The following is a 19,592-nucleotide window of genomic DNA, read 5'->3' as shown; positions in this document are numbered from 1 at the left end:
TCTCTCTGAACATAGCTTCTATTTTTCTCATGTCCCCTATATTTTGCTTTGGTTTATGCTAATTTTGTTCTCCCCCACTAGATTCTGGGCAGCAGATGCACTGTAGCATAGTTATTAAGACATGACTTTGCATGGTGAACACACTTGAGCGTGAGATGTGACTTTATCCTCTCTAAACCTGTTTCTTCAACTGTAAAATAATGATAATGCCTCATCTGGTTGTTGTCAGAAGTGAACTGGAAAATGCACATAAAAGTGTTTAGCAAAGTGCCTGGTCCAGTGTAAGCCCTCGGTATAGGTGATGCTTTGCATTATTGAACCAGGTGCTATATCTTATCCATTCTCATGTCCTTGTGCCTGGCCTGTTAGGTGCTTAATCCTCACTATAACTTAATTTAGACCTTCTGCTTTCTTCAGTGTCATTATGATCCTTGAGTACTTTAACCCCACTCAGCTGTATATTCCCAGAGAAGAGGGACCATTGCTTATCCATCTCACAAGTGTACACAATAAGTGCTCAATAAATGTAGACATGAATTGAGTAAGTAACAACGTCTTGGATTTCACAGGAAACTATAAAATTTCTCAGATCTAACAGAAAGCCAAAGTCAGCCAACACTTCAGAAGGAAAACCTACTGACAGATGCGTCAAGCATTCTAACTTAACTTACAGCTGTGATAAAAAGTGGAAGAACTAAGGATTTCGATGAATGCAATTTCTGTGTTTGGGGCAGAACCTAAAATTGGTCACTCTAAAGCCATCACACACTAGAACAGTCAGCTCGAAGTGTGACATGGGGTTTTGGCCCATCTGTTGTGAGATGTGCAGCAATTAATCTATTGCTAACAGAAGTTTAAATATTGAAGTTTGAGCATGATTTTTATAAATTAGAAAGATTCAAGGTGATCCCTGACCAATGATGTCATTTGTTCTCATTTACAATCAAACATGCTATCGCAAGTCAGAACTGAAGGGCTATCGTGTGCTGGGATCCCAGCTGCAGTGAGAGCTCTTCTGCAGGGCATCCCCCTGGCAGGGGACAGGAGAGGGCTGAGACCATCGTGCTGGAGGATATTTACTGTGGGTGTGTGGATGTGTGTACACACGTGAGCACACACACACTTGTAAATGACCACAAGCTCCCTGAGAACTGTATCTTGTCTCCTGCAGCATTTTATTCCTAAGATCTGGGCACAGAGTAGGCTCCCAATACATTTGTGTGAATAAACGAATATAATCCCCTATCACCATATTACAGATAATCTTCCCCTATCATGAGGCCATTCTAATAGCTAAGCGTCCATGAATGCTTTAAAAATAAATTGAAAGTAGCACTAAATTCTATTATTTGTAGTGCAAGCCGGGCTGACCTGGCTAGAATCTTCCTCTGTCTACAACAATGGGCTGCAACAGTTATTTTTAATGTCTCTGTCACATCCTTACCTTACTGTGTGCTAGTTAGGGGGCCCTCGTGTGTCGCTTCAGTGTAATGTCACCCTTGGCCTTTGAAAAAAAGGAACGACAGTATTGCTTTCAAACACCCAGCAAATACCATGTGAAATGCTTTGCTTAATTGAGTTGCTTGCCTTCACCTTTGCTTTCAAAGCCCCACTAACCTCCAAGATGTCTCAAAATATCAAGCAAAACTGGCACCTCTGTTAGATTGGACTGTGAGCCTTCCGCTGATAGAAATATATTTAATCAAAACATATTTGAGCTGAAAGACAAGCTGCTCTGGTGAGACCCAGCACTGGGATGAAAAGAAAGCAGTCAGAGGGATCTTTGCTGTGGGCTATAGGCCTGTGTTTTATGACTTTATTCCTTAAGTCATTGCACCATAAACCTATGCATTCAGGAACTGGAAACCCACCCAATTCCCTCCTAGGTCAGAGTAACAGCGCCCTTAAGCCCAGACATACTGCAGGCGCTGACAGCTTCGAGACTGGTCAGCTGAGAAGGCCAGAACACTGGAACGTGCCCTGGCTGACACACCACAGGCTCCCCGTGGTCAGGTTTGGAAAGATCTTTGATACCCAACAGTTCTGCAGATGGAAGAAGAAAGTGAATTCCACTGGGTCCTGTACTGGCTGGTACTATCTGATTTGAACATGTTGAGTAGTTTATGGTTCTTTCTCCAAGAGCAACTCTAGTCACAGAACCACTGTAAATTGGAGAAGTCCAGGGAGGACACCAGGAATCCGGACTTTACCAACCCAGAATACTTGCTGACTTCTAGTGCATTTTGAGGGGCATAGTTTCAGAGCATGGAATCTTAAATGCGTGGTGTGATTGCTGGAGGAGACTAGGGGGGCATTTAGTCCAACACTGTCATCATACAGATTGCGATTTTGAGTTTATCTTGGTGCAGACCGAGTCACATAACCTAGACAGAAACTCTGTTGCTTGATGACCAACAGCATCCCTACCCCTGGCCGGATATCAGAGTGCTCACGAAGACAGCAAAGATGGATGTATTGGGTTCAATTCATCCCACTAATAATAAAACTGCCGACACGCTGCTTTGGGTGGTCCTGAGACCATCTTTCTGTGAGGGAGGTGACAGGTGCTGGTTGCATTTTTGCAGAAGGCCGGGCTTTGTCTGATTTTGTTTGTTAAGCAGCTGAGTGAGTTCAATTACTCTGAACTCTGACTCTCACCCAAGACCCAATCCCAAGCTCTCATCAGGACCTCTGAGAGCCTCCAAGAGGCCTGGGAAGCTTCCACGCTTGGATCTGCTCACTTGCCAGCAGATTGAGTTAATACACTGGGGATCAATGGCTTTCGGCTCAAGTTAACATTTGGAAGGAAGCTGTCCCCTGCCCAGATATGCCACTGAACAATAGCCTAGATTAGCGGTTACTATGATTTCAAATTTCAAGGCAAATAGCTCTGCTGACATCCTCCACCACCTGCTTCCCCAACCCCTGGTTCACTTGAAGTTCACAGGGACCAATGGGTTAGGCTGGCTATTCTGCCAGGGGCGTCACCTTCAAACCTGAAGGGCACCTGCAAACCCAGCCCTGGTGCTACTGCAGGAATCTGGGTCTTGTCCAGGGCCTTAACCCCCAGGACCGCTGGGAAAGATGAGGACACGTCAGGGGAACTCAGGAACACAGCAAGTTCCCGTCTTCTCAGGCAGAAGTCCACGTGCAGCTGTCAGAATCATGAAAGAGAGTGGACACTGACCTGGGTCGCCAGTGTGAACCGGTTGTCCATATGCTCGCCCCCCACGGAGCAACAGGCCTGCACCAGCTGTTCCAGTTTGTCCTTGGGAACGGGCCTCACTGTGACCACCAGAGGGCAGCAAAAGCCAGCAATGGTGGCACAAGGCACCTCTGTCTGCCAAGAAATCAAATGAAAAAATGTTAAAAAATAGAATCAGCACAGATGAAAGCCCTCAGAACCAAGAGTTCAAAGCAGCTCAGTGAAGGAGGAGGTCCAAGTAGCCATCATAAAAATATAGCTTCTACTTTTTTTTTTTTTTTTTGTGGTACGTGGGCCTCTCACTGTTGTGGCCTCTCCCGTTGCGGAGCACACGCTCCGGACGCGCAGGCTCAGAGGCCATGGCTCATGGGCCCAGCTGCTCCACGGCACGTGGGATCTTCCCGGACCGGGGCACGCACCCATGTCCCCTGCATCGGCAGGCGGACTCTCAACCACTGCGCCACCAGGGAAGCCCCCTAGCTTCTACTTTTATGTGACATAGAGATGAGGAAGATTGCTGGTAATTATTGGTCTAAAACAGAGAATCTTAATTTTGTACTCACCCTGGACCCCTTTGGAAGTCTGGTGCAGCTACGGACCTGCGTCGAAGTAGTATTTTTAACTGTGAAAAAGGAAATGCATAGGATTACAAAGGAAACCCATTATGCTGCAAATGCAGTTAGCAAATTATGAAAAAACTAGGATACGGCGATAGGTTTGCTTCTTCATTAGCAACTCAAGCAAGGAACAAGATGGGAGACCTACCCTTGGAAGTGTGAAGTAGCGATCAACATACGGGATATTTCTGAGGTGTCAGGAGGGACTGTAGTGTGACATGGGCACGTCTGTAACTTCTTTGGGCAGCCACCAAATCACAGGGGCTGCTGACGTGGTGTCGTTTTTTTCTTTCATTACAATCATAACGGAAGGAAACACTCCATTTCAGTTTGAGGCTATGAAAAAAATGCAAATTTTTTCCCACCCAATTTCATAGACCCTCTGAATTTTCTCCTCAGACCTCAAGGGGCCCGTGAACACAAATGCAGACCTCTAGGAGAATCAGAGGCAGAGGGTCCCCAGGAAGCGGGAGCCTCGAAGGAGGCCCCAGGGTCTCCTCTGCCCCATGAGTCCACAGACCCCACTGAGCCCTGCTCACTCCTCCTGCCTCAGTGGAAGCTGCCCAGGATGACCTGTGTGACTTGCCCTGCTTATGTTGGTTTTTTTCCCCCCGAATGTTTTCTGGTCCCTGTAGTGGGGCTTATGAAAGCTTCAGGCCACGGCCAGGAGGATACACCACTGGGACAGTCTTGGTAGCTGCTTGAAGGACGTGCTGTTAGCACCCTGGCAGTAGCAGGATGAAACCTTGGTGTGCCTGCCAGGTTGATGTCTGCAGAACAGCACTCAGGAGGGAGCACATGCCAGGGACACTCACAAGAGACCGGCAGCACTCCTCAAGGCCAAGGAGCCTCCTTCTGGGGGACTCCCTGCATCCCCTCAAGGCCGCCAACCGAATCCATGATGGCAGCCTGGCCATTTCTCCCAGCAGCCAACGGGCAGAGGCATCGATGTTAAACAGAAAGCTATCTGGTATCCACTGGGATGGTGAGGTGTGGCTAGACCGTGGCTCTGCAGAGCACGTCCTCTGGGCAGCAATGGGCACCTCTGTGCAAAGCATCTTATAATTGGCACACCTCCACTATGGGCATTTTACAGATGGGAACCAGGAGTCCTGGGTTCCAGCCTGGCTTTGGGATTTAGGCAAGTCCCTTTCTCTCTCGAGCCTGAGCTTCTGCATCTAAAATGAAAGGCTGGCCAGGATGAGCCGCGAGGCCCTCCCGGCTCCTACCTGCCACAGACAGCGGTGTGTTCCAGGGCCAGCCCTGCAGGGGCCCAGCCAGCAGCTGCGGTTCTGCAACCCCCCTTCCCAACCGTCAAGAAAACCGCTCAGACACATATTTCACACATGAAAAGCAGCACGCACTGTGGGCAGCCTTGTTTCTCATCAGAGGCAGCCTGGGCCCCTCTGGCAGGAGCCCAAACCAGGCAAGTTTTAATAAACGTCTCAGACCCAAGATGAAATCTCCAATCTGCGTCCTCCGTAAAGAAACTTGGGGCTGGCTGTGGACACTGGCTGCCCATCCATCCAGCAGAGTATGTTCTCAGACTTCACACAAGTGTCCAGAAGGGGTCAGGGGAACGAGCGATCTGGTTCTCCACTCCCCCCATCTCCCTACCCCGTGACAAGCAGTGGCTGGAATAAAACCTCAGAAACACTGCAGAAGGCGGCCCCGTGGCGGGCACGTCATCCGAGAGGCAGCCACTCTGCATTAGTGACCACCAGCGGCCGCCTCTGGCCAAGAACATGACCCAGCTTTCCTGACAGAGACATGACCTAGCAGCTAACAGCCTGGCCAAGGCTCTGCCACAAATCCCTGGGCATTTACCCAGCCAGGCGCGCTCTCCCCTCTGCCAGGGAGCTTTTTCAAAAATCTCACTGAGGTGCCCGAAGTTAAAGGAGCCAGACAAATTCCAAACAGGTTTGGTTTACACAGCACAGTGATCTGCCCGGAAGGGCTTGACTCGCACTCCCAAGGGCATGCTGGGTGCTCACAGAGGTAGGCAGGGGAGAGGCTGGTGGTCCCATTCTCCAGATGAGGAAAAAAAGCCCAGAGAGGTTAACCGCTTGTCCTGGATTGCCCAGCTAGAAAGTGGCCAGAGCTTAGGTCTCTTGCCTCCTGCACCATTGTTCTCCCCACTGCAGGAAAATACAAGATGACCCACGTTCTCAAGTCATTCTGCCCCTGTGGATTGCGTCCCTACCTTGTATGCACCCATGTGGCCGTGGCCTGCTGAGTCCCTTCTGGGGAGTCCCCCCTTCTCCCAGGCCCCTTCCAGGGAGAAGCTGCTGCCCAGGAGGAAGGCCATCATGTCCTTCAGCTGCCCCGAGGACTCCTCCAGCGAGGTCAGGCTGCCTGTGCAGGTGCCGAACTCATACTTCCAGAACTGGGGACAGCCCGTCCTGGAGACACAAGGGAAAGCTCATAGGCCCCCAGACTCGGTATGGACTCTGACAATGCATTTTTAAAAAGGACTGGGGAGGGAGAAGAGGACACCTGGGGCTGAAATTTCAGACACCAGCACCAAGGTGGTGAGCACAGTTTTGGGCAGGGGGCCTTGCTGGCATCCTTCAACATCCTTCATCCTTTCCAGACTGGAAACTATCAAATCAGCATGAATATACTGTAGCCCCTGCCTCTACCCTATTATATTTCCTGTAACCTCAACCGGAAACCAGCCAAACCAGCAAGAAAAGGACAATGGTGCCCTCTCTGCCATCGAGGCGAGGCCCGCAGACCAAAGGGACAAGGAGGCTCTCAGTGCTAGCAGTGGAAAGGTCTTTCTCTGCTCTCTTAGAGAAACTCCTCCACAGGGTTGAAAGTCTTCAGTCATAAGCCTATTCTTCATTCACTCCAAAACCATTTTGCTGAGTCGCTCCTCCGTGCCAGGCACAGGCCAGGTGATGGGCTATAGTGATGGAGAGGATAACGGCCAGCCTTTAAGAAGCTTGAAATCCCACACTGGCAGGCGAGGCTCCATTGAAATCAGATGCTAGCAATACAGAGCAGTGAGTGCTAACTGCCTAGATAGAGGAGTGACTCAGAGAAGGGAGAAATCCATTCTCTCCCACAAATGGGGAGAGGCTGGAGCTGGGTCCTAAAGGCTGAATAGGAGTTCACCAGCTGGACAAGGGAGAAAGCACATCCTAGGCAGAGGGAGCGGCATGTGAACAGCATGGAGGCATCAAGGCCTTAAGAGCCGCTGAGAGGGCAGCATGGGAGGGGCTCGCAAAGGAGCTGACCTCAGACCCAGGTGGGGCTCTGAAGGCCCCTCCCACCCCTGGAGTCCACAAATGATAAGAGAAGAATGTTCCTGGGAACTTTTTCTCTGAGGAGACGGTTGGGGATGACTGGACTGTCGGAGGGGGTTAGGTACTGAGCCAGGGCCTGGTCACTACAGGCCTGATATCAAGTAAGGTACAGGCCACAGGAAGGCACCAAAGAACTGTATTTAAAAAAAAATATTTTATTTATGTACATATGTATGTATTTGGTTGTGCTGGGTCTTAGGAGCTCCTTAGTTGTGGCATGTGGGCTCCTTAGTTGCGGCATGCATGTGGGATCTAGTTCCCTGACGAGGGATTGAACCCGGGCCCCCTGCATTGGGTGCACGAAATCTTAACCACTGCGCCACCAGTGAAGTCCCTACACCAAAGAACTTTAAATGAGGGAGTCACGTGATCAGATGTAGAAAAAGTCACTCCAGGGGGAGAGAAGATGGGGATGGGTTGGGAGAATAGGAGAGGGAAAGAGTGGGACAAGGAGAACAGTTAAGACGTCACAGGATTTTCGGAGAGAGATGTGAGCCTGAGCTAGGGCAGGAGAAATGTGGGCTCCCCAAGTGCTACTATGGAAGCAGAATCAGTAGGGCCATTTATTCCATATGTTGTATTTTAAAAGTCTGGGAGGGCTTCCCTGGTGGCACAGTGGTTGAGAGTCTGCCTGCCGATGCAGGGGACACGGGTTCGTGACCCGGTCCGGGAGGATCCCACATGCCGCGGAGCGGCTGGGCCTGTGAGCCGTGGCCGCTGAGCCTGCGCGTCCGGAGCCTGTGCTCCGCAACGGGAGAGGCCACAGCAGTGAGAGGCCCGCGTACCGCAAAAAAAAAAAAAAAAAAAAGTCTGGGAGAACATTCATGACAGTATTAACAATGTCTGTCTCTGGATTTAATTGCAGGTGGTTTTATATCCTTCTTAATCCTGTGGAGTCAGGTTTCTAGCTTGGGCAATGAAGTGGACGGATGGCAGTGCCACCTGTCCAGGGCTGGACTTTCTTGGTAGTCCCAAAGATTTTTCCCAGGGCAGAGGCAGAGGCAGGGGCAGGGGACAGGGGTAGGAGTGGACATGCGAAGACGGCAGCCCCTTCCAAAGCAACAGTCATGAGTGAGGCTCCATGCCAGGCACCATGGGGTCCCCCAGGCTGGACAGAGAGGTTCCTGGTGACAGACACACCTGGCTGCAGCATCTGGCCACTCCCAAGCTTTAACCCCGAAAACTCAGGTTTTTTACCTGGTACCTGGGACAGCACCCAGGGCAGGCAACGTCCACTTGCCTGGCTCACTTTGGCCCAGCAGCGGCAGAGGGCCACTGTTGACTTGGCAGAACTTTTCAAAGGCCGGAGCAAGGGACCTGGGCAGGGCCACCACACTGGCTGGCTGGAGCCCTGGGTTTGGTGAGAGAAGGGAAGAATGCAGTCAGTTCCTTCTTGTAGAGGCTTTTTAACTTAACTTTTTGTTGAAGTGTAACATACACACAGAAAAACGCACGTACATGTACAGCTTGATAACTTTCACAAAATGAACGCATCCATGGAACCGGCATCCTGGTCAAGACACAGAGTGTTACCAGCATCCCAGGACCCCCTATGCCCCTCCTGGTCATCATCCTCCACACGCCCCCCACAGGGATAGCCACTGCCCTGACTTCTAATGCCACAGATTCCTTTTGCCTGTTCTTCGTACATGTTCTTCCTAGAACGGAATCATACGGTATGTGTCTTTTGAGTCTACCTTCCTTCACTCACCAATAGTGGGTTCATTCTCATTGCTCTGTGGTATACTCATTACTACAATGCATCTACCTAAAACTATTGCTGATGGATATTTGAATCGCTTCCGGTGTCAGGTTATTACAAATGGTGCCTCCGTGAACCCTTTAGTACATGCATTTTGGGCACACGTGTGCACGGTTCTGTTTGGCACATACCTACGGTTGTAGGAAATATAATTGCTCAGCTTTAGTAGATGCGGCCGAGCAGGTTCCAAAGTGGTTGTGATATTGACCAGGGCTCTTGGCCTTCCCCAATCAATAGAAATTGATAAGAGGTCAATCAAGAAATTCTGGGTTTGGTGATTGGCCCCTTTATTGGGGCCCCTGCGGCCGCAGGAGGGAACGACAATAAGTAACAGGTTCCCTTGCTCGCTTCCCGACGCAGGGTAAGCTGGTTCCTTACATGGGGTGAGGGTAGGGGTGTGTCTAGGGTCTGGGCCGGAGCTGTGGCTTAGGTGTTTTGCCCACCCTTTTGGTGGCGTTGAGTGCAGGGGTCATGCACAGTACCCTGCTTTTGCTCCTGACTCCCTGTTTTTGCTCCCAGCTCTTGAGAAGTGGCAGTTGGGTTTTTCGGTCTTTTTGTTATCTTTTGTCCAGAATTTGCCCCAACTGCGCATGCACACAGTTATTTTTAGTCTTCGCATTTTGTAGCTCGAGGAGACGTTCGTCCAGGTGCAAGCGTTGCAGCACTGCAGCAAACGGTCCCAGGTCCCAGCCGATCCCAGTTGTACCGATTTATACTCCCACCAGGGGGCGCGTGAGTTCCTGGTTGCTTCATACCCGCTTCAACGCTTGGTGTTGCCTCTGCCTTTTTCATCCCAGCCTTTCCAGTGGCATCGAACTGTGGTTTTGATTTGCATTCCCCTGATGAGTAATGCAGATGAGTGCCTTTTTGTATGCTTTATTGGCCATTTGGGTGTCCTTTTTGGGCAAGAGACCGTTCACTTCTTTTGTCTAGGCAGGTTCTTAACTGGGCAGGCTCAGAATCCTCGACTCTCCTCCAAAGAGATAGTCTTACTGGAGTTTTAGAGGAAGACCCCCACGTGCACGCCACAGTCTCCCCCGGGGGCAACCAGCCCACCTCTGGAATGGGAAGTCCTTTGGCTTTGGAGGCAAACAAACCTGAGTTTGAATCCTGATTCTGCCTCTGGCCAGTGCTGTGACCCTGGGCTTGGTTTTCCCATGGATAAGATGGCAGTAATCATACCTACCTCAAAGAGAACTCCTTGAGTCCTTTCCTGTATGTAAATTACCTAACACACCGGTATTCGGGAAGTAGGGGTTGGAGTTACATTCATTCAGTGAATCTTGTATAGACATTTAAAATTATGGTACAGAAGAAATATTTAAAGATATTAGAAGATATTTGGGATGTACCATTAAAGGAACATTACTAGGTAACAAAACATTATGTTCAGCTTATTCTCCTTTTTAAAGGAGATGAGAGAAAGAACTAGAAGGAAACACATCTTCATGTTAATCACGGCTATCTCCACTGACAAGATGGTAGGTGATTTTAATTTTCTCCTTTGTGCTTTCCTCAATATTCTAGAATTTATGCAATAAATAGGTATCTGCAGGAAAACTGTAACTGGAGGAAAAACAAACAAGAAAAGTTATGTTTCAAAAAAAAGGACTATTTCCTTAAAAAAAAAGATCATCCCAAAGAAAAATATACTCTTTTGGAGAAATAACCTTGGTGACAAATCTCCTAAATGCCAGGTATGCTCTATCAACAAGTGGGCATTTCTTTTCTGCAATAATATCTGTCAGCTAATATTTTCTGAGTGCTTATTATGTACCAGGATCTCTGTGCTAAGTAATTTACATGTGTAATCAATCATCTGTATTTTATACAAGAGGAGAGTAAGGCTCAGAGAGATAGAATGACTTTCCCAGGGTTACACAGCTGGTATGTGGCACAGCCAGGATTCAGGCCTCAGACAGATGACCCCTGTGTCCCTCTGAGGTCACCACTGGGCTGCGGGCATGGGCCTCCCCGGGATGGGTCCACCATCACCTCCAGCATCTTCCTCCTTGGGCATGGGGTAGTGAAGCAGATGTGACCCTCTGCAGGGAAAGTCTGGGACTGGCTCCTGCTCTAACTGCCTGGAACTCATTACCTCAAACCCTACAGAGCCTGCCAATGCTACAGACTTTGCAAAGGAGGTCAAACTGAACACCCCCCGCTGCCGAAAGCTCAAGGAAGCTGGCTGCACGGCTCAAGCAAGCCCAGCGTGCTCCAAAAATAATCTGGAGTGAGGGAAGGGAATTCAGCCAGCCTAGAGGCCGCCCATCCCCTCTCCACACCTTTCTTACCTCCGAAGCCTGTTTCAAGAGCAAACTGGATTAATACCATAAATCACGAGGTATTACGTGCACAAAGCTTCTCTGTTTCCTTTTTAATTAAATGTACTTCAGAAGGCACTGTGTTTCGGTTTTGCTCATCTCTACTGCTGGTCATAGAAAGTCCCCGCGTCGTCCCCATTAGTAACAGGACCTGGAATAGAAGGCTCCGTGGTGCCTTTTTGGAGGGACGGTGGACACACGAGCTGGGGCTACTTTATGGTCTGCTGTCTCGGGCTCCATCTAAGGTCACGACAGCTTTTTCTTTGTGGCGAGAAATGAAGTGTGTCCTCTGAGTCCTTTTACCCAAAAATCAACGTTTTCATTTTTTTTTAAAAAACTTAATAACAAGAGAAACCAAAAAGAAGAAGAAGCAGCAGAAGCCTTTTAATGTTCCTAATCTGATCTAAAGCCCTGGAAGACGTAGTCCCAAGCTGGAGAGCGCCAGCTGTTCCACAAAATGGACTGCTTTCCTTGTGGAGAATCCACGACAGACAGCAGCTAACGTGGGTCCCGCATCTTATGTACATCAGCTCTGTGGGGAAGATTCCGTGGTTACTTTCAGTAATAGATGAGGCTCAGAGAGGTCACACAGTCTGCCCACGGCAACAGCCAGTAAGGAGCCACCTGCGCCCTTGGCCCCCCAAGGTTCTAGTGAGCAGGGTCGACCTGGTTGAGCTAGGGTTTGCTGGTCCATCATGTGTACGAAGGGTTGTGGTCCACTGTTCCTTGCTGACTCTGTAAAGCACACTTCCCGGTATTCACATCATTAGGAGCCCCCTCCCCCTTGACGCTGGCCTGGGCCACATGACTTGCTGTGCTAACGGGACATTAGGAGGTGTGATGCAAGCAGAGGCTTAATATGTGCTTGTGCATTAGGGCTTGTCCTCTGGGAATATCTCCCACGGAGGCCTGAGCTACTCCGTAAAGAAGTTTGGCTTCCACTGCTAGAGGGGCTTCCTAGAGAGAGAAATGAGAGGCTAGTCCCAGTGGTTCCAGCCATCCCAGTGGACACTCCAGACATGTGAGGAAGAAGCCATCTTGGTTGTCTAGCCCAGTGGACACCCGTGGAGCCCAGCCTCAGGGCAGAATTATGGTTTAAACCACTAAGTTTGGGGTGGTTTGTTAGGCAAGACTAGATAATTGTTGGCCCACAAATAGCGACAGAGGCCGGACGTGTCCATAAACAAGGAAAATTGTCCTGCTTTAGTATTTTAATCTGTGTTGCTGGTGACTCCACCAGAACCAGAAAAGTCTTTCCCGTTGTGAAATTTTGCTGGGATCCAGGTCAGTGACAATTTGGATATCTGTTTTCTCTTGCAGGACCTTTTAGAGCCTTGGGCGTCACTCCCGGGATGTAGTAGGGAGATGGGTGCCACCAGTCCAAGGAGGGAGACTTGGTCTGAATCGAAAGCAGATTAAAATGCGGCGTAACATGGGGGCACTTTTCCCAGAAGGGAAAACCTTTCCATCACCGGAGGTCGTTGGCGGTTCTGCCTATGGAGCTTGGGGACCAAGCAGAGCTGGTTGGTGATAGCCTTCGCACCTGAGTCTGGTCCAAGGTGCCCGCTCCTTCTGGGAAGTTAATTAGTGACCAGCGAGAATCTCCTTCTGCTCTGACTTGCCGTCTCCCGTGCAGAAGCTAGGCGTCTCAGGAGTTCCTGGGCCCTACATGGCTGGTATTTCCAGGGAATTTTTTTTTAACATCTTAGCACCACTCACCCCTAGCCATGCTGGACATGTTTCTGAGGTTTGGTTTCTTCTGTAGAATCAAACTCCTCACAGCAGAGGGAAGGCGGGACTTCAGGGGGAGTGGGAAGGTCATCCCTGGATGGGCCACAGAGGATCCGGGTTATGGGACAGGGAGGGACAGATGAGAAAGCACAGCTCCCTGGAAGGCAGCAGATGCAGCATCAGGACTGCCTCCCGACCTGCCCAGGGCTGCTCCTGGCCCTGTCCTGGGGTGGTTGTTATTTGGAGCAAGTTCTTGCCCAGCCCCATCCCCTTCATGTCTCAGTTTCTAATGAGAAATTCCTGACACTTCAAGATGCTCTTTCTCTGGCCTGGAATGTCCTCCCTGCCTCCCTCCCAGAAGGCCTTTCCATTCCTCAGAACTGGTTCAGAATCTTCTGCCTCCAAGATGTACCCAACAGGCTCGTGCTGGCTGGCGCTGAGCTGCCTTGCCCCCAAAGCATTCTTTGAGCCACTGATTTGGGCCTGGAGTTGTAGTCAGCCTGATGTTCTACTTGACCCTGAACCCCCTTTCTCTCTCCCAGAGAGACCCCGAGTGCCTAGAGGGTAAGTCCATAACTTAGGGCTCTTCCTCAGCCCCCAGAGCACTTATCACAGCCTAAGGACGTAGCACACACCAAACCTACTTACGAGTAAGTGAAGAAACGAATGCATACCACGTGAGCTCACAAAGGAATTAATAGGCTAGATTTTCTGTCTACATATGACTTCTGTTATTTAGATTTAGGACCTAGAAGGTAGAGATTTTATGTTTTCTTCTTTATATCCCCTCCTCTCACCACTATTATAGGCACAGTGTCTTATACAGATTTTTGGTGAATGAATAAAAACTGTAAATTTTAAAATATAGAGATAGTCTCAAAGCTCTAGGAAAATATACTCAAAAAATAATCCTATAAATTGACTTCTTATACTCTAGAAAGAGAGGCATCAACATGTCAGCAAAATCTAGGGCTAGATAGCCACGTTGTGTTGGCCTCCAAGGCACAGCCCATGTCCTCCTCATCTAAATATACCACGTGCCTAGCATAGTGCCTGACATGAAAGTGGGAGTTCATACATGTCTGTTAAATGACTGACTGTAGGCTGGTTGAAAGCAGGATTCAAGGGCAGTGTCCATAGCGAAGGTTCTGGACAAGCCTGATTTTCCACAGTTCTTTCTATCTACAGAGACGAGCCCAATGGAATTCCAAATCACCAATGAGTGTTTTCAACTCTCATCTCCCAGACAGAAGATCATGTAAACCTCATGGCTATTTTCATGAAGAATTTGAGATTGTATAAAATCTCTAACACAAAAAATAGAAAGATACTGTCCTGGAAGGGGTAGAGATACATTTGAAACTGACTGCAGGTGCTTTCATAGCTGCAGGAACAAAGGGCCGTGGAGGCACAGAGGAGAGGACAGTTGGTTCCCATGGGCTGGGGTAGGGGTGCCGGGAGGGTCAGGTGAGATTGGATTCCATACCCCAGTTGAAGATACTGAGGCTTAAAGCAGCTGCTTTGGCAGGTCCAGCCTGTGCTTGCCTGCCGGACTGAGCAAGCCCCCGCTGGGCCTGGCAGGCCTGTCCTTTTAGCCCAGCATCCAAGGTACCAGCTAAGGTCCTGGATGTCTGTGGCTCCCTTGAGGTTTGTGGAGGGCTTAGCACCTCAGCCAGGCATTCAGCAAAGTTTGAAGAGAGAACCACTCCATAAGCATGTGGGTCAGTGGCCAGACCCCTCTGATAACTGACCTCACTTCACATCTGGAGGAGAGAATGGAGTTTACCCTGAACCCGATGAAATGAGACACCCCACAGGTATCTGTGGGCCCTCGCTCCCCATTATTGCTCTATAAGGCAGCAGATGCAAGCTGGGTGCTGTTTTGCAAATAGTAGCCAGAAGACCCAAATCTGAGGGTAATTGCCTTTTCTTTCCTTTATTTATTGTTTTAATATAAATGTAAGTGGATCTAGGTAATTCCTATAATAATGTTACTTCCCTAGCCTGGAGATAGATGAGTGTAGCTAGAAATCCTGCCCTGTGCAATGCATGCGGGGAGCGTGCCAGGCACTTAATGTCACTGGCTGTGCACGCTGGGAGGGAAAGAAGGTCGAGGACCCCCACTCAACAGGGTCGTTCCCTTGAAGGCAGGGGCCAAACAGAGCATGAAATACATGTTCATTGGCTCCTGCCAAAGAAATGCCCTCAGTAACCAACCAGAGCAAGTCAGTCATAAAATAAATGATAGGGAGAGCACTGTGGGCCAGGCACTGTGCTGGGCCCTTCACCCTCATTGGTTTACAACCAGTGGCTCCCCACCACTGCCCCACAAAGAAGACATTCCCACTATAGGCAAGGAAACTGGGGCTCAGGGAAGTCAAAGAAGTTCCGTAAATAGGAAGTAGCAGAGCCCAAATTCAAAAGCAAGTCTAAGTTCATGCTTGCTTGATCAATGCCTATTTATCTATGGATATTTTCTATGTATCTATGTATCCATCCAACCTTACGTCCATCCACCCACCCATCCATCATCTATCCTGTGGTGCTAATAGGAATCACATCCTCAGGACCATCAGAGGCCTTGTCCCTTTCCCCACAAGGTGATTCTGGGGCCAGGGTTCAAACATGTTTCTTTGTGGACTGATCCCTGGACTCAGGCTTCTCAGGACCTCCATGAACTCACTGCTGAGTGGCCCAGGTGTTGCGTTGTCCTGCTAGGTCTTACTCTAGAAGTAAGGTCAGATGGGATCCAGTCAGTAAGACTTGGTCAGACTCCAAGAAGCCACCTTTCTGCTGTGAGGTCTCTCTTTTCTCCTTAGAGAATAACAAACTATCAAACCCACAAATATCATTCCCCAGTATCGAATATGCCAGAGAGGAGGACCCATGGCCAATCAATTCCTTAGCAGGATCTGAAACACCCAAAGCCTCAGTGTAAACATATCTTATCTGTGCCTGTCACAGATGACTGAAATTCTACCATTAGAAAGTCATTCCTCTGCTTTACCCAAGCAATCCAATTCTGGGAATATAACCTCCAGATGTGTTCAAAAGTGGATGAGATAATGCCAGCACAGAGGCAGCACTGTTTATAATAGAAACAATTTAGAAACAACCTAATAGAGGCTGCTTAAATACATGGAGGACTGGTTAAGTAGAGGAGAAGCTAAACTATGGTACATCCCTACCGTCCACCTGACGGTAGTACAAAGGCAACGAAGACGAGGCAGCCAGGGAGGCAGGAGATGCGGCTCAGCAGCCAAAGAAGCAAGTGTCTTAAAGAACAATTTGTGATCACGGAGGTCAAGGGGGATAAAGCCCAACAGGCATCTGTCAGATCTCGTAACTCACGCTCTCTCTCCCTCACTACCATGAGGAAGCCGTCACAGCTCTGTCGGCCAGCAAGCCCGGGAGGCATCACATATGCACGTACACAGATCATACTTAGGACCTGACCTTGAGGGGTACAAAAAATAGTAGAAGACACAGCCCATTTCCTTGATATTCACAGTCTAGCCAAAGATCTCATTATTCACTACAAGGCAGTTCACAGTGTTACAAAACTCCATTTCTGGTTTCTGTAGCTGTCCCTGGATCACCTCCCCAGAGTCCTATAATTTGATAACGGAAGCATGGAATTAAGTAGGTGTACAGACCTTGTCTTCACTCATTAATTTTTGTGGTGGGAGTTGCTCAATGTTTGCCAAGAAGGTTGCTGGTGGCAGCCTAAACACAACTGCGAATTTGCAAAGTAGATGTTGCTGTAAGGAAGACGGCATCCTGGCTGTATAAATATTTCATAAATTTTTTTCATTACAATAACAGAGACAAAAGATTGGGGAAATGCTGGCAGTCATGATTAGAATTGTCTATTTAATAGGTCAGACACAAGTGTTCCCAATATGCAAAGGATTGTTAGCAATACAATTACTTTCAACCAAAGTCAGTGGTGGTCCCTTCCACTTCCTCTTCCTAAACAATTTTGTCCTAAAGTCGTTAGGTGGAGTGGAGAGATAGGAGTCCATGGTGGGGATGGAGGGCAGGAAGCCATGAAGGCCCAAGGTGGGGGTCAGGGCCAAGTAATGAGGAGGACATCCCCACGGAGGGTGGCCTGGCCTGTGGTGTCACAGCCTGATCAGGGTAAGGGGGGATTCTTCAGAGTGTTGGGGAATGGCAGCCTGGCAAATGGTATCAGAGGGTAAGGAGTGTATCTGTGTATGTGTGTGTTTGCAGAGAAACATATATTCCTTAGCCCTGCCTGGGAGCAGCAACATCTCAATAGGAATGAGCACATCTACTGCCCAGATCTTGGATTCTAAATACCATTTTCCATTAAAATGAATTAAGACTCCTTGGAGAAGAGGCTGATTTCCAGAACTGAGGCAAGAACAGAAGATAAGCCTTGAACATCTTGTCATGCCAGAAAGCACATGGATGTGCTCAAAGAATGATGGGCCCATACAGAAAGGACACAGATCGAAGGGGCTCTCACTGGTCAAGCTGGGGCCAAGGTGCACTTTAAATAATGATGGGAATGGAGTATAACTCACTAATACAGGAATCCATAAGTCTATACGGATATAAAAAATAATTAAAGTTGATGAGGCATGTGATATTTACCTAGTTTCAAAGTACCTCCCCAGGGACTTCCCTGGTGGTCCAGTGGGTAAGACTCCTTGCTCCCAATGCAGGAGGCCCAGGTTCAATCCCTGGCTGGGGAACTAGATCCCACATGCATGCCGCAACTAAGAGTCTACATGACGCAACTAAAAGATCCTGCATGCTGCAATGAAGATCCCGTGTGCCACAACTAAGACCCAGTGCAGCCTAAATAAATAAATAAAGTACCTCCCCATAAAATGCCTATTAATCAGAAAGGAGGAAAAGACTAACTTTATAGTGGTGAAACCTGGTAGACACCACCTTAATCATGGGATCAAAGTGCACATCATTAGTATAGAAACAAATCACAATGGTGAACCCCTTGGCAGGGTGCAAGAAGAGCACAGTGTCACTGCTGTGATTTTTCTGCCAGAGATGCATCACCTGAATCTGACCATGAGGAAACCTTAGACAGACATTCTACAAAGTCTGTGATCTTCAAAAGTGTCAAGGTCATAAAAGACATCCGTACATGCCAGAGTGGTTCTGAGCTGGACCCTGTTGTGATAAAAGACACTATTGCGATGCTTGGCAAACCTTGGACAGAGTCTGAGCATTCCATGGTGGTTATGAATCTGTGTCAGATTTCTGGTGTTGGTGGTTGGATTGTGGTGAGGTAAGAAAGTGTCTTTGTTTATAGAAAAACACAGGAAAGTATGGGAAAATGATGAGGATCAGGGCATCTTATTCTCAAAGAGTTCAAGAAAAAAAGAGGTGTTTTTTTTTTTTTTGGTACTGCCCTTGCAATTTTTCTGTCACTTTGTGATTGTTTCAAAATTTTAAAATGATAAGAAATAGGGCTTTCCTGGTGGCGCAGTGGTTGAGAGTCCACCTGCCGATGCAGGGGGCACGGGTTCGTGCCCCGGTCCGGGAAGATCCCACATGCCACGGAGCGGCTGGGCCCGTGAGCCATGGCCGCTGAGCCTGCGCGTCCGGAGCCTGTGCTCTGCCACGGGAGAGGCCACAACAGTGAGAGGCCTGCATATCACAAAAAACAAAAACAAAAAAAATGATAAGAAATAAACTATAGAAAAGTTAAAGGTTCGATAAAATGTGGTGTATACAAACAATGGAATATTATTTAGCCTTTAAAAGGAAGGAAATTCTGTCACATGTGACAGCATGGATGAACTTTGAGGACATTATGCTAAGTGGAATAAGTCAGCCACAAAAGGACAGACACCATATGATTATATTTATATGAGACACTAGAAGAGCCAAACTCATAGAGACAGAAAATATTAATAGAACGATGCTTGCCAAGGGCTGGGGGTGGGGCAGTAGGGAGCTAGTGCTTAATGGGGACAGATTTTAAGGTAAGGATGAAGAAAAAGATCTGGAGGTGGATGGTGGTGACGGCTGCACAACAATGTGTGTGTATTCAATGCCACTGGACCGTACACTTAAAACTGGTTAGCGTGGTAAATTTTGTGTTGTACATATTTTCCCATGATAAAAATTTTAAATTAAAATTAAAAAAGGAAACTGTGATTGTTAAGGTGCATTCACATTAAATGTTTAGTTACAAACTGTTGGGAAAAGTGACACAAGGGTTTGTGTGTCTCTTGAATTAAATATCAACTATTCTCTAACTCAGGCTTCCTGTTCCAACTCCATGGAAAGGAGCTTATCTACGAAAGGAGGGTTTCTTTGTTTATGCTTCACATGGCCAAACATTAACTTTATGACTCTATGAAAATCTGGGAAAACTCTGTCTGCCAAACATAACTGTGAATGTCCATTCTTAGAGAGTTATAGAAGATTTGTTCTTCAAAGCAAATCTGCTTTTAGTTACTAGGCCAAATAAAGCAATCCAACCAAGTGGCAAAACTCCAAGGTATGACAGTGCTATGGGCAAGAAAGGCAAGCCCTCTGTTTCATAGTTTGCTTCGCCTGTAAAACTAGAGCACACGTGTTTGCTTATTTAATTCAGAGGCTCTGCAATGCTTGGTCACACCAAATTCCTGTAACCACAAAACA

The 19,592-nt window shown here is 48.2% G+C and overlaps 1 protein-coding gene and 1 non-coding gene across 2 annotated transcripts in view; one reads left to right on the top strand and one right to left on the bottom strand.

Annotated features, from left to right (window-relative positions):
- Positions 1–13,041, bottom strand: part of DGLUCY (D-glutamate cyclase) — a 48,121-nt gene extending 35,080 nt beyond the window's left edge. The window contains 6 exon segments of the mRNA XM_049705863.1: positions 1,921–2,043; positions 3,188–3,215; positions 3,218–3,340; positions 6,026–6,224; positions 8,331–8,484; positions 12,939–13,041. Of these exon segments, the coding sequence (XP_049561820.1) occupies positions 1,921–2,043; positions 3,188–3,215; positions 3,218–3,340; positions 6,026–6,224; positions 8,331–8,484; positions 12,939–13,041 (730 nt within the window).
- A 4,557-nt stretch (positions 13,042–17,598) lies between these two features.
- TRNAW-CCA (transfer RNA tryptophan (anticodon CCA)) lies at positions 17,599–17,671 on the top strand. Its single transcript has one exon. It is a non-coding gene; the product is annotated as a tRNA-Trp (tRNA).
- The last annotated feature ends 1,921 nt before the right edge of the window (positions 17,672–19,592 follow it).

This window comes from Orcinus orca, chromosome 2, assembly GCF_937001465.1.
Source record: "Orcinus orca chromosome 2, mOrcOrc1.1, whole genome shotgun sequence".
Taxonomy (NCBI): domain Eukaryota; kingdom Metazoa; phylum Chordata; class Mammalia; order Artiodactyla; family Delphinidae; genus Orcinus; species Orcinus orca.
This window is presented reverse-complemented; position numbering and strand designations above follow the sequence as displayed.